This window comes from Salmo trutta, unplaced genomic scaffold (assembly GCF_901001165.1).
Source record: "Salmo trutta unplaced genomic scaffold, fSalTru1.1, whole genome shotgun sequence".
Classification (NCBI taxonomy): Eukaryota; Metazoa; Chordata; class Actinopteri; order Salmoniformes; family Salmonidae; genus Salmo; species Salmo trutta.
The window spans coordinates 1,237,983-1,251,130 of NW_021823237.1; the positions used below are offsets into that span (position 1 = coordinate 1,237,983).

At 47.9% G+C, this 13,148-nt stretch overlaps 1 protein-coding gene across 4 annotated transcripts in view; it reads left to right on the forward strand.

The window, feature by feature from the left end:
* LOC115189823 (adipocyte plasma membrane-associated protein) overlaps positions 1–13,148 on the forward strand; it is a 39,860-nt gene that overhangs the window by 7,199 nt on the left and 19,513 nt on the right. For 3 of the 4 annotated variants that reach the window (XR_003877006.1, XR_003877005.1, XM_029748329.1), the window contains exons 2-5: positions 4,129–4,218; positions 9,293–9,414; positions 9,599–9,697; positions 12,972–13,124. Coding sequence is in view for 2 of the 4 variants with exons in the window: in XM_029748329.1 (XP_029604189.1) it covers positions 4,129–4,218; positions 9,293–9,414; positions 9,599–9,697; positions 12,972–13,124 (464 nt within the window). In the remaining 2 variants the exon portion in view is untranslated. The remainder of the gene's footprint in view (positions 1–4,128; positions 4,219–9,292; positions 9,415–9,598; positions 9,698–12,971; positions 13,125–13,148) is intronic. The other variant, XM_029748330.1, reaches the window with a different exon arrangement.

Consider the following 13,148-nt stretch of genomic DNA (forward strand, 5'->3'; position numbering starts at 1 on the left):
TTGGTTACTGCTGGATGAATGACCACTAGGTTACTGCTGGATGAATGACCACTAGGTTACTGCTGGGTGAATGACCACTAGGTTACTGCTGGATGAATGACCACTAGGTTACTGCTGGATGAATGACCACTAGGTTACTGCTGGATGAATGACCACTAGGTTACTGCTGGATGACCACTAGGTTACTGCTGGATGAATGACCACTAGGTTACTGCTGGATGAATGACCACTAGGTTACTGCTGGATGAATGACCACTAGGTTACTGCTGGATGAATGACCACTAGGTTACTGCGGGATGAATGACCAATTGGTTACTGCTGGATGAATGACCACTAGGTTACTGCTGGATGAATGACCACTAGGTTACTGCTGGGTGAATGACCACTAGGTTACTGCTGGATGAATGACCACTAGGTTACTGCTGGATGAATGACCACTAGGTTACTGCTGGATGAATGACCACTAGGTTACTGCTGGATGAATGACCACTAGGTTACTGCTGGATGAATGACCACTAGGTTACTGCTGGATGAATGACCACTAGGTTACTGCTGGATGAATGACCACTAGGTTACTGCTGGATGAATGACCACTAGGTTACTGCTGGATGAATGACCACTAGGTTACTGCTGGATGAATGACCACTAGGTTACTGCTGAATGACCACTAGGTTACTGCTGGATGAATGACCACTAGGTTACCGCTAGATGAATGACCACTAGGTTACCGCTGGATGAATGACCACTAGGTTACCGCTGGATGAATGACCACTAGGTTACTGCTGGATGAATGATCACTAGGTTACCGCTGGATGAATGACCACTAGATTACTGCTGGATGAATGACCACTAGGTTACTGATGAATGACCACTAGGTTACTGCTGGATGAATGACCACTAGGTTACTGCTGGATGAATGACCACTAGGTTACTGCTGGATGAATGACCACTAGGTTACTGCTGGATGAATGATCACTAGGTTACCGCTGGATGAATGACCACTAGATTACTGCTGGATGAATGACCACTAGGTTACTGCTGGATGAATGACCACTAGATTACTGCTGGATGAATGACCACTAGGTTACTGCTGGATGAATGACCACCAGGTTACTGCTGGATGAATGACCACTAGGTTACTGCTGGATGAATGACCACTAGGTTACTGCTGGATGAATGACCACCAGGTTACTGCTGGATGAATGACCACTAGGTTACTGCTGGATGAATGACCACTAGGTTACTGCTGGATGAATGACCACCAGGTTACTGCTGGATGAATGACCACTAGGTTACTGCTGGATGAATGACCACTAGGTTACTGCTGGATGAATGACCACTAGGTTACTGATGAATGACCACTAGGTTACTGATGAATGACCACTAGGTTACTGCTGGATGAATGACCACTAGGTTACTGCTGGATGAATGACCACTAGGTTACTGCTGGATGAATGACCACTAGGTTACTGCTGGATGAATGACCACTAGGTTACTGCTGGATGAATGACCACTAGGTTACTGCTGGATGAATGACCACTAGGTTACTGCTGGATGAATAACCACTAGGTTACTGCTGGATGAATGACCACTAGGTTACTGCTGGATGAATGACCACTAGGTTACTGCTGGATGAATGACCTCTAGGTTACTGTTGGATGAATGACCACTAGGTTACTGCTGGATGAATGACCACTAGGTTACTGCTGGATGAATGACCACTAGGTTACTGCTGGATGAATGACCACTAGGTTACTGCTGGATGAATGACCACTAGGTTACTGCTGGATGAATGATCACTAGGTTACCGCTGGATGAATGACCACTAGATTACTGCTGGATGAATGACCACTAGGTTACTGATGAATGACCACTAGGTTACTGCTGGATGAATGACCACTAGGTTACTGCTGGATGAATGACCACTAGGTTACTGCTGGATGAATGACCACTAGGTTACTGCTGGATGAATGACCACTAGATTACTGCTGGATGAATGACCACTAGGTTACTGCTGGATGAATGACCACCAGGTTACTGCTGGATGAATGACCACTAGGTTACTGCTGGATGAATGACCACTAGGTTACTGCTGGATGAATGACCACCAGGTTACTGCTGGATGAATGACCACTAGGTTACTGCTGGATGAATGACCACTAGGTTACTGCTGGATGAATGACCACTAGGTTACTGCTGGATGAATGACCACTAGGTTACTGATGAATGACCACTAGGTTACTGCTGGATGAATGACCACTAGGTTACTGCTGGATGAATGACCACTAGGTTACTGCTGGATGAATGACCACTAGGTTACTGCTGGATGAATGACCACTAGGTTACTGCTGGATGAATGACCACTAGGTTACTGCTGGATGAATGACCACTAGGTTACTGCTGGATGAATGACCACTAGGTTACTGCTGGATGAATAACCACTAGGTTACTGCTGGATGAATGACCACTAGGTTACTGCTGGATGAATGACCACTAGGTTACTGTTGGATGAATGACCACTAGGTTACTGCTGGATGAATGACCACTAGGTTACTGCTGGATGAATGACCACTAGGTTACTGCTGGATGAATGACCACTAGGTTACTGCTGGATGAATGACCACTAGGTTACTGTTGGATGGATGACCACTAGGTTACTGCTGGATGAATGACCACTAGGTTACTGTTGGATGAATGACCACTAGGATACAGCTGGATGAATGACCACAGTCATGTTTTGGTAGAATTTTGAGTTGTTGACATTTTTGTCCATGTTGTAATTGATTATGATAACGATATTGTCGTACAAGTGCAACTCACGCTGGAAAAATTCCATGTTATGAAACTATTGAAATGAATCTTTGAATATATCCTATTAGAATATTACCCAATAACTGCAGCTCAGATGAGATTAAAAACTCTATCAGTCCTGTGTAATTCCATAGCCATTTACATTTACATTTACGTCATTTAGCAGACGCTCTTATCCAGAGCGACTTACTAATTGGTGCATTCACCTTATGATATCCAGTGGAACAACCACTTTACAATCGTACATCTATATCTTTTTTGGGGGGGGGGTTAGAAGGATTACTTTATCCTATCCCAGGTATTCCTTAAAGAGGTGGGGTTTCAGGTGTCTCCGGAAGGTGGTGATTGACTCCGCTGTCCTGGCGTCGTGAGGGAGCTTGTTCCACCATAGGGGTGCCAGAGCAGCGAACAGTTTTGACTGGGCTGAGCGGGAACTGTGCTTCCTCAGAGGTAGGGGGGCCAGAGCAGCGAACAGTTTTGACTGGGCTGAGCGGGAACTGTGCTTCCTCAGAGGTAGGGGGGCCAGAGCAGCGAACAGTTTTGACTGGGCTGAGCGGGAACTGTGCTTTCTCAGAGGTGGGGAGGCCAGAGCAGCGAACAGTTTTGACTGGGCTGAGCGGGAACTGTGCTTCCTCAGAGGTAGGGAGGACGAGCAAGCCAATCAGATAAGGGATCCGACATAACATACTGTACCATTTGTCCTGTAGCCAGACAGAGTGCATATTTCCTGCAGCTGGAAAGCAATGCCCCCTGGGATAGGCTGGATGGTGGGGGGGAGCAGGGAGAGGTGGTGGTGGGGGGGGGGTGACATGGCGGTATAACACAACACCAGAGACAGAAGACAGGAGATAAATCAATCAGTGTAGATGAAAGGGAGGAGACAGGTTCAATAAATAGTTTTAAACCTCGAGACAGTTGAGACATGGATTGTGTATGTGTGCCCGTTCAGAGGGTGAACGGGCAAGAGGAAAATATTGAAGTGCCTTTGAACGGGGTAATGGTAGTAGGTGCCAGGCGCACCGGTTTGTGTCCAGAACTGCAACGCTGCTGGTTTTTTCACGCTCAACAGTTTCCTTTGTGAATCAAGAACGGTCCACCACCCAAAGGACATCCAGCCAACTGGACACAACTATGGGAAGCATTGGAGTCAACATGGACCAGCATTCCCATGTGGAACGCTTTCGACACCTTTGTAGAGTCCCGTGTCCCGACGAAATGAGGCTGTTCTGAGGGCAACTCAATATTATGACGGTGTTCTTAACGTTTTGTTCACTCAGTGTATATGTGATTATCTGTTGTGTTGTCTCCTGTCTTCAGGCTGGGGAAGAGAGCGATATTAGTGGTCCTGCTATCTGTGGCTGTGTGGATCTACTTCCTCCCCTCGCCCATAGACCCTCAGCCTTACACGTAAGTACAGACACACCACACCGGCTCTGATGCTCGTCGGATGTGGCAGAGCTTCGCAAACTAACACTCACGTCTGTAGCCATGAAGTGCTTTGAAAGGCTGGTCATGGCTCACGTCAACACCATCATCCCAGAAACCCTAACCCCACTCCAATCTGCATACCGCCCCCAACAGATCCGCATATGATGCAATCTCTATCGCACTCCACACTGCCCTTTCCCACCTGGACAAAAGGAACACTTATGTGAGAATGCTATTCATTGACTACAGCTCAGTGTTCAACACCCTAGTGCCCTCAAAGCTCATCACTAAGCTAAGGACCCTGGGACTAAACACCTCCCTCTGCAACTGGATCCTGGACTTCCTGACGGGCCGCCCCCAGGTGGTAAGGTTAGGTAGCAACACATCTGCCACACTGATCCTCAACACAGGGGCCCCTCAGGGGTGCGTGCTCAGTCCCCTCCTGTACTCCCTGTTCACCCACGACTGCACGGCCAAACACGACTCCAACACAATCATTAAGTTTACCGACAACACAACAGTGGTAGGCCTGATCACCAACAAAAATGAGACAGTCTATAGGGAGGAGGTCAGAGACCTGACCGTGTGGTGCCAGAATAACAACCTCTCCCTCAACGTGATCAAGACAAAGGAGATGATCGTGCACTACAGGAAAAGGAAGACAGAGCACGCCCCCATTCTCATCGACGGGGCTGCAGTGGAGCAGGTTGAGAGCTTCAAGTTCCTTGGTGTCCACATCACCAACAAAATATCATGGTCCAAACGCACCAAGACAGTCGTGAAGAGGGCATGACAACGCCTATTCCCCCTCAGGAAACTGAAAATATTTGGCATGGGTCCTCAGTTCCTCAAAAAGTTATACAGCTGCGCCATCGAGAGCATCCTGACTGGTTGCATCACCGGCTGGTATGGCAGCTGCTATACCAGGCGGTATGACATCCAACCACAAGGCACTACAGAGGGTAGTGCGAATGGCCCAGTACATCACTGGGGCCAAGCTTCCTGCCTTCCAGGACCTCTATACCAGGCGGTGTCAGAGGAAGGCCCTAAAAATGGTCAAAGACCCCAGCCACCCTAGTCACAGACTGTTCTCTCTGCTACTGCATGGCAAGCGGTACCGGAATGCCAAGTCTGGGTCCAAAAGGCTTCTTAACAGCTTCTACCCCCAAGCCATCAGACTGCTGAACAGCTTCTACCCCCAAGCCATCAGACTGCTGAACAGCTTCTACCCCCAAGCCATCAAACTGCTGAACAGCTTCTACCCCCCCAAGCCATCAGACTACTGAACAGCTTCTACCCCCAAGCCATCAGACTGCTGAACAGCTTCTACCCCCAAGCCATCAGACTGCTGAACAGCTTCTACCCCCCAAGCCATCAGACTGCTGAACAGCTTCTACCCCCAAGCCATAAGACTGCTGAACAGCTTCTACCCACCAAGCCATTAGACTGCTGAACAGCTTCTACCCCCCCCAAGCCATCAGACTGCTGAACAGCTTCTACCCCCCCAAGCCATCAGACTGCTGAACAGCTTCTACCCCCAAGCCATAAGACTGCTGAACAGCTTCTACCCACCAAGCCATCAGACTGCTGAACAGCTTCTACCCCCCCAAGCCATCAGACTGCTGAACAGCTTCTACCCCCCCAAGCCATCAGACTGCTGAACAGCTTCTACCCCCAAGCCATCAGACTGCTGAACAGCTTCTACCCCCAAGCCATCAGACTGCTGAACAGCTTCTCCCCCCAAGCCATCAGACTGCTGAACAGCTTCTACCCCCCCAAGCCATCAGACTGCTGAACAGCTTCTACCCCCCAAGCCATCAGACTGCTGAACAGCTTCTACCCCCAAGCCATCAGACTGCTGAACAGCTTCTACCCCCCAAGCCATCAGACTACTGAACAGCTTCTACCCCCAAGCCATCAGACTGCTGAACAGCTTCTACCCCCAAGCCATCAGACTGCTGAACAGCTTCTACCCCCCAAGCCATCAGACTGCTGAACAGCTTCTACCCCCAAGCCATAAGACTGCTGAACAGCTTCTACCCACCAAGCCATCAGACTGCTGAACAGCTTCTACCCCCCCAAGCCATCAGACTGCTGAACAGCTTCTACCCCCCCAAGCCATCAGACTGCTGAACAGCTTCTACCCCCAAGCTATCAGACTGCTGAACAGCTTCTACCCCCAAGCTATCAGACTGCTGAACAGCTTCTACCCCCAAGCCATCAGACTGCTGAACAGCTTCTACCCCCCCAAGCCATCAGACTGCTGAACAGCTTCTACCCCCCAAGCCATCAGACTGCTGAACAGCTTCTACCCCCAAGCCATCAGACTGCTGAACAGCTTCTACCCCCCAAGCCATCAGACTACTGAACAGCTTCTACCCCCAAGCCATCAGACTGCTGAACAGCTTCTACCCCCAAGCCATCAGACTGCTGAACAGCTTCTACCCCCCAAGCCATCAGACTGCTGAACAGCTTCTACCCCCAAGCCATAAGACTGCTGAACAGCTTCTACCCACCAAGCCATCAGACTGCTGAACAGCTTCTACCCCCCCAAGCCATCAGACTGCTGAACAGCTTCTACCCCCCCAAGCCATCAGACTGCTGAACAGCTTCTACCCCCCCAAGCCATCAGACTGCTGAACAGCTTCTACCCCCCCAAGCCATCAGACTGCTGAACAGCTTCTACCCCCAAGCTATCAGACTGCTGAACAGCTTCTACCCCCCCAAGCCATCAGACTGCTGAACAGCTTCTACCCCCAAGCTATCAGACTGCTGAACAGCTTCTACCCCCCCAAGCCATCAGACTGCTGAACAGCTTCTACCCCCCCAAGCCATCAGACTGCTGAACAGCTTCTACCCCCAAGCCATCAGACTGCTGAACAGCTTCTACCCCCAAGCTATCAGACTGATGAACAGCTTCTCCCCCCAAGCCATCAGACTGATGAACAGCTTCTACCCCCCCAAGCCATCAGACTGCTGAACAGCTTCTACCCACCAAGCCATCAGACTGCTGAACAGCTTCTACCCCCAAGCCATCAGACTGCTGAACAGCTTCTACCCCCCCAAGCCAAAAGACTGCTGAACAGCTTCTACCCCCCCAAGCCAAAAGACTGCTGAACAGCTTCTACCCCCCCAAGCCAAAAGACTGCTGAACAGCTTCTACCCCCCCAAGCCAAAAGACTGCTGAACAGCTTCTACCCCCAAGCCATCAGACTGCTGAACAGCTTCTACCCCCAAGCCATAAGACTGCTGAACAGCTTCTACCCCCAAGCCATCAGACTGCTGAACAGCTTCTACCCCCCCAAGCCATCAGACTGCTGAACAGCTTCTACCCCCCCAAGCCATCAGACTGCTGAACAGCTTCTACCCCCAAGCCATCAGACTGCTGAACAGCTTCTACCCACCAAGCCATCAGACTGCTGAACAGCTTCTACCCACCAAGCTATCAGACTGCTGACCAGTTAATCAAATGGTGACCCAGACTATTTACATTGACCCCCTTTGTTTTAACACTGCTGCTACTCGCTGTTTATTATCTATGCATAGTCACTTTACCTCCACTTACATGTACATATTACCTCGACTACAGTCGTTGCCAAAGGTTTTGAGAATGACACAAATATTCATTTTTCACAAAGTCTGCTGCCTCAGTTTGTATGATGGCAATTTGCATATACTCCAGAATGTTATGAAGAGTGATCAGATGAATTGCAAAGTCCCTCTTTGCCATGCAAATGAACTGAATCCCCAAAAAAACATTTCCACTGCATTTCAGCCCTGCCACAAAAGGACCAGCTGACATCATGTCAGTGATTCTCTCGTTAACACAGGTGTGAGTGTTGACAAGGACAAGGCTGGAGATAACTCTGTCATGCTGATTGAGTTCGAATAACAGACTGGAAGCTTCAAAAGGAGGGTGGTGCTTGGAATCATTGTTCTTCCTCTGTCAAACATAGTTACCTGCAAGGAAACACGTGCCGTCATCATTGCTTTGCACAAAAAGGGCTTCACAGGCAAGGATATTGCTGCCAGTAAGATTGCACACAAATCAACCATTTATCGGATCATCAAGAACTTCAAGGAGAGCGGTTCAATTGTTGTGAAGAAGGCTTCAGGGCGCCCACGAAAGTCTAGCAAGCGCCAGGACCGTCTCCTAAAGTTGATTCAGCTGCGGGATCGGAGCACCACCAGTACAGAGCTTGCTCAGGAATGGCAGCAGGCAGGTGTGATTGAATCTGCACGCACAGTGAGGCGAAGACTTTTGGAGGATGGCCTGGTGTCAAGAAGGGCAGCAAAGAAGCCACTTCTCTCCAGGAAAAACATCAGGGACAGACTGATATTCTGCAAAAGGTACAGGGATTGGACTGTTGAGGACTGGGGTAAAGTCATTTTCTCTGATGAATCCCCTTTCGATTGTTTGGGGCATCCGGAAAAAAGCTTGTCCGGAGAAGACAAGGTGAGCGTTACCATCAGTCCTGTGTCATGCCAACAGTAAAGCATCCTGAGACCATCCATGTGTGGGGTTGCTTCTCAACCAAAGGAGTGGGCTCACTCACAATTTTGCCTAAGAACACAGCCATGAATAAAGAATGGTACCAACACATCCTCCGAGAGCAACTTCTCCCAACCATCCAGGAACAGTTTGGTGACGAACAATGCCTTTTCCAGCATGATGGAGCACCTTGCCATAAGGCAAAAGTGATAACTAAGTGTCTCGGGGAACAAAACATCGATAGTTTGGGTCCGTGGCCAGAAAACTCCCCAGACTTTAATCCCATTGAGAACTTGTGGTCAATCCTCCAGAGGCGGGTGGACAAACAAAAACCCACGAATTCTGGCAAACTCCAAGCATTGATTATGCAAGAATGGGCTGCCATCAGTTAGGATGTGGCCCAGAAGTTAATTGACAGCATGTCAGGGCGAATTGCAGAGGTCATGAAAAAGAAGGGTCAACACTGCAAATATTGACTCTTTGTCAGATTAGGGGTTAAAGGTTAAAGAGTTATTGTCTGTCAGATTAGGGGTTAAAGGTTAAAGAGTTATTGTCTGTCAGATTCAAGGGACCCCCTCCGCTCCTGGAGGGCCCACTGGCTGTCAACACCAGACTACAGAACGGACGCAGGCTGTTCACTGGACAACTACACGGACCAGAATCCTTCACTGCTGACCAGGAGGGTAAGAACTCTTGTCTGAGTTGTTTTTCATTCAGCATGTTTTTAATTTAATCGCGTCTGTTTGTCTTACATCCGCCTCGTCAGTGTTTTATATGACCTTTGACTGGAAATACCTTTTTTTGATCTCCTACCACTGTTACGAGAACCTGTCTGACCCCTGACCTTTAACCCCTGGCGTCTCCTAGGTAACGTGTACACAGGGACGGTGGATGGGAAGCTGTGGAGGATCCACCAGGAGACTCTAACCCTCATCGCCCACATGGGACAGGACTTACAGGAGTGTGGTCAGTAACTAACTAACCCTAACGCTAACCAACCCTAACGCTAACTAACCCTAACTCATCACCCACATGGGACAGGACTTACAGGAGTGTGGTCAGTAACTAACCCTAACGCTAACTAACGCTAACGCTAACTAACCCTAACTCATCACCCACATGGGTCAGGACTTACAGGAGTGTGGTCAGTAACTAACTAACCCTAACGCTAACTAACCCTAACTCATCACCTACATGGGACAGGACTTACAGGAGTGTGGTCAGTAACTAACCCTACCGCTAACTAACGCTAACGCTAACTAACCCTAACACTAACCAACCCTAACGCTAACTAACCCTAACTCGTCCCCCACATGGGACATTTTTCATAGTGGCTAGCTAGCTAGCCAGTTAGCCCTATGGACTTACCCATTCACTGAACCGTCTTCCAGCCTTCGTAATAATGTAGCTAACCAGATAATTTTTGCCTGTTAAACTATCTATTATACTAACTATTAAAACTAATATTATGCAAGATGGATGTCTTTTCAATTCTTTGTGGGTAGCTAGCTAACAATTCTTCATGGTTATCTGGCTAGCTAACAATTCTTCATGGTTATCTGGCTAGCTAACAATTCTTCATGGTTATCTGGCTAGCTAACAGTTCTTCATAGTTATCTGGCTAGCTAACAGTTCTTCATGGCTATCTGGCTAGCTAACAGTTCTTCATAGTTATCTGGCTACCTAACAGTTCTTCATGGCTATCTGGCTAGCTAACAATTCTTCATGGCTATCTGGCTAGCTAACAGTTCTTCATGGCTATTTCTGGCTAACAATTCTTCATGGCTATTTCTGGCTAACAATTCTTCATGGTTATCTGGCTAGCTAACAGTTCTTCATAGTTATCTGGCTAGCTAACAGTTCTTCATGGCTATCTGGCTAGCTAACAGTTCTTCATAGTTATCTGGCTACCTAACAGTTCTTCATGGCTATCTGGCTAGCTAACAATTCTTCATGGCTATCTGGCTAGCTAACAGTTCTTCATGGCTATTTCTGGCTAACAATTCTTCATGGCTATTTCTGGCTAACAATTCTTCATGGCTATCTGGCTAGCTAACAGTTCTTCATGGCTATCTGGCTAGCTAACAGTTCTTCGTGGCTATCTGGCAAGCTAACAATTCTTCATGGCTATCTGGCTAGCTAACAATTCTTCATGGCTATCTGGCTAGCTAACAATTCTTCATGGCTATCTGGTTAGCTAACAGTTCTTCATGGCTACCTGGTTAGCTAACAATTCTTCGTGGCTATTTCTGGCTAACAGTTCTTCGTGGCTATCTGGCAAGCTAACAATTCTTCATGGCTATCTGGCTAGCTAACAATTCTTCATGGCTATCTGGCTAGCTAACAATTCTTCATGGCTATCTGGTTAGCTAACAATTCTTCATGGCTATCTGGCTAGCTAACAGTTCTTCATGGCTACCTGGCTAGCTAACAGTAGTAGGAGTGGGGTCAGTACTTAGCAGGCTTATTGATGTATGATGAAATCTGTCTGGGGTCTACAGGGCTGCGTTCAGTTCAGTAGGTATGAAACAGGTGAGAGAACATTTAGAAAAGGAGGAGAACCTGAATATTTCAGATGTTCTAGGGGAGTGTGTGTGTGTGTGTGTGTGTGTGTGTGTGTGTGTGTGTGTGTGTGTTCTGTTCAGATCTCTGTTGATGTGGCTGGCAGCCGATTTGTCTTCCTCTGAGCTCTGGCCAAAACAGACGTGTGTGTGTGCCAGATTGTGTGTGTGTGTGTGTGTGTGTGTGTCAGGTTGTGTGTGTGTGCCAGGTTGTGTGTGCCAGATTGTGTGTGTGTGTGTGTGTGTGTGTGTGTGTGTGTGTGTGTGTGTGTGTGTGTGTGTGTCAGGTTGTGTTAGACGGTCCAGTAAATCTCTATAAATCCTCTGATGTCGTTCCAGATGGGGGAGATCAGGACAGACTATGATGTTATCTCTGTTGGTCCTTTGATGTTATCTCTGTTGGTCTTCTAGGTAACAGGACAGACTATGATGTTATCTCTGTTGGTCGTCTAGGTAACAGGACAGACTATGATGTTATCTCTGTTGGTCCTCTAGGGAGCAGGACAGACTATGATGTTATCTCTGTTGGTCCTCTAGGTAACAGGACAGACTATGATGTTATCTCTGTTGGTCCTATGATGTTATCTCTGTTGGTCTTCTAGGTAACAGGACAGACTATGATGTTATCTCTGTTGGTCCTCTAGGTAGCAGGACAGACTATGATGTTATCTCTGTTGGTCGTCTAGGTAACAGGACAGACTATGATGTTATCTCTGTTGGTCCTCTAGGGAGCAGGACAGACTATGATGTTATCTCTGTTGGTCCTCTAGGTAGCAGGACAGACTATGATGTTATCTCTGTTGGTCCTCTAGGTAACAGGACAGACTATGATGTTATCTCTGTTGGTCGTCTAGGTAACAGGACAGACTATGATGTTATCTCTGTTGGTCCTCTAGGGAGCAGGACAGACTATGATGTTATCTCTGTTGGTCCTCTAGGTAACAGGACAGACTATGATGTTATCTCTGTTGGTCCTATGATGTTATCTCTGTTGGTCCTCTAGGTAACAGGACAGACTATGATGTTATCTCTGTTGGTCCTCTAGGGAGCAGGACAGACTATGATGTTATCTCTGTTGGTCCTCTAGGTAACAGGACAGACTATGATGTTATCTCTGTTGGTCCTCTAGGTAACAGGACAGACTATGATGTTATCTCTGTTGGTCCTCTAGGTAGCAGGACAGACTATGATGTTATCTCTGTTGGTCCTCTATGTAACAGGACAGACTATGATGTTATCTCTGTTGGTCCTCTAGGGACCAGGACAGACTATGATGTTATCTCTGTTGGTCCTATGATGTTATCTCTGTTGGTCCTCTAGGTAACAGGACAGACTATGATGTTATCTCTGTTGGTCCTCTAGGGAGCAGCACAGACTATGATGTTATCTCTGTTGGTCCTATGATGTTATCTCTGTTGGTCCTCTAGGTAACAGGACAGACTATGATGTTATCTCTGTTTGTCCTCTAGGTAGCAGGACAGACTATGATGTTATCTCTGTTGGTCCTCTAGGGAGCAGGACAGACTATGATGTTATCTCTGTTGGTCCTCTAGGTAGCAGGACAGACTATGATGTTATCTCTGTTGGTCCTCTAGGGAGCAGGACAGACTATGATGTTATCTCTGTTGGTCCTCTAGGGAGCAGGACAGACTATGATGTTATCTCTGTTGGTCCTCTAGGGAGCAGTGCAGACTATGAGCCAGTCTGTGGTCGTCCTCATGGGGTGCGGTTGGACAGTGGTGGTCAGCTGATTGTAGTGGACTCCTACTTTGGACTGTTTTCTGTTGACCCCCAGACTGGACACAAGACCCTGCTTCTGGACAGCAAGACAGGTACCGTCCCCTACCCCCAGACTG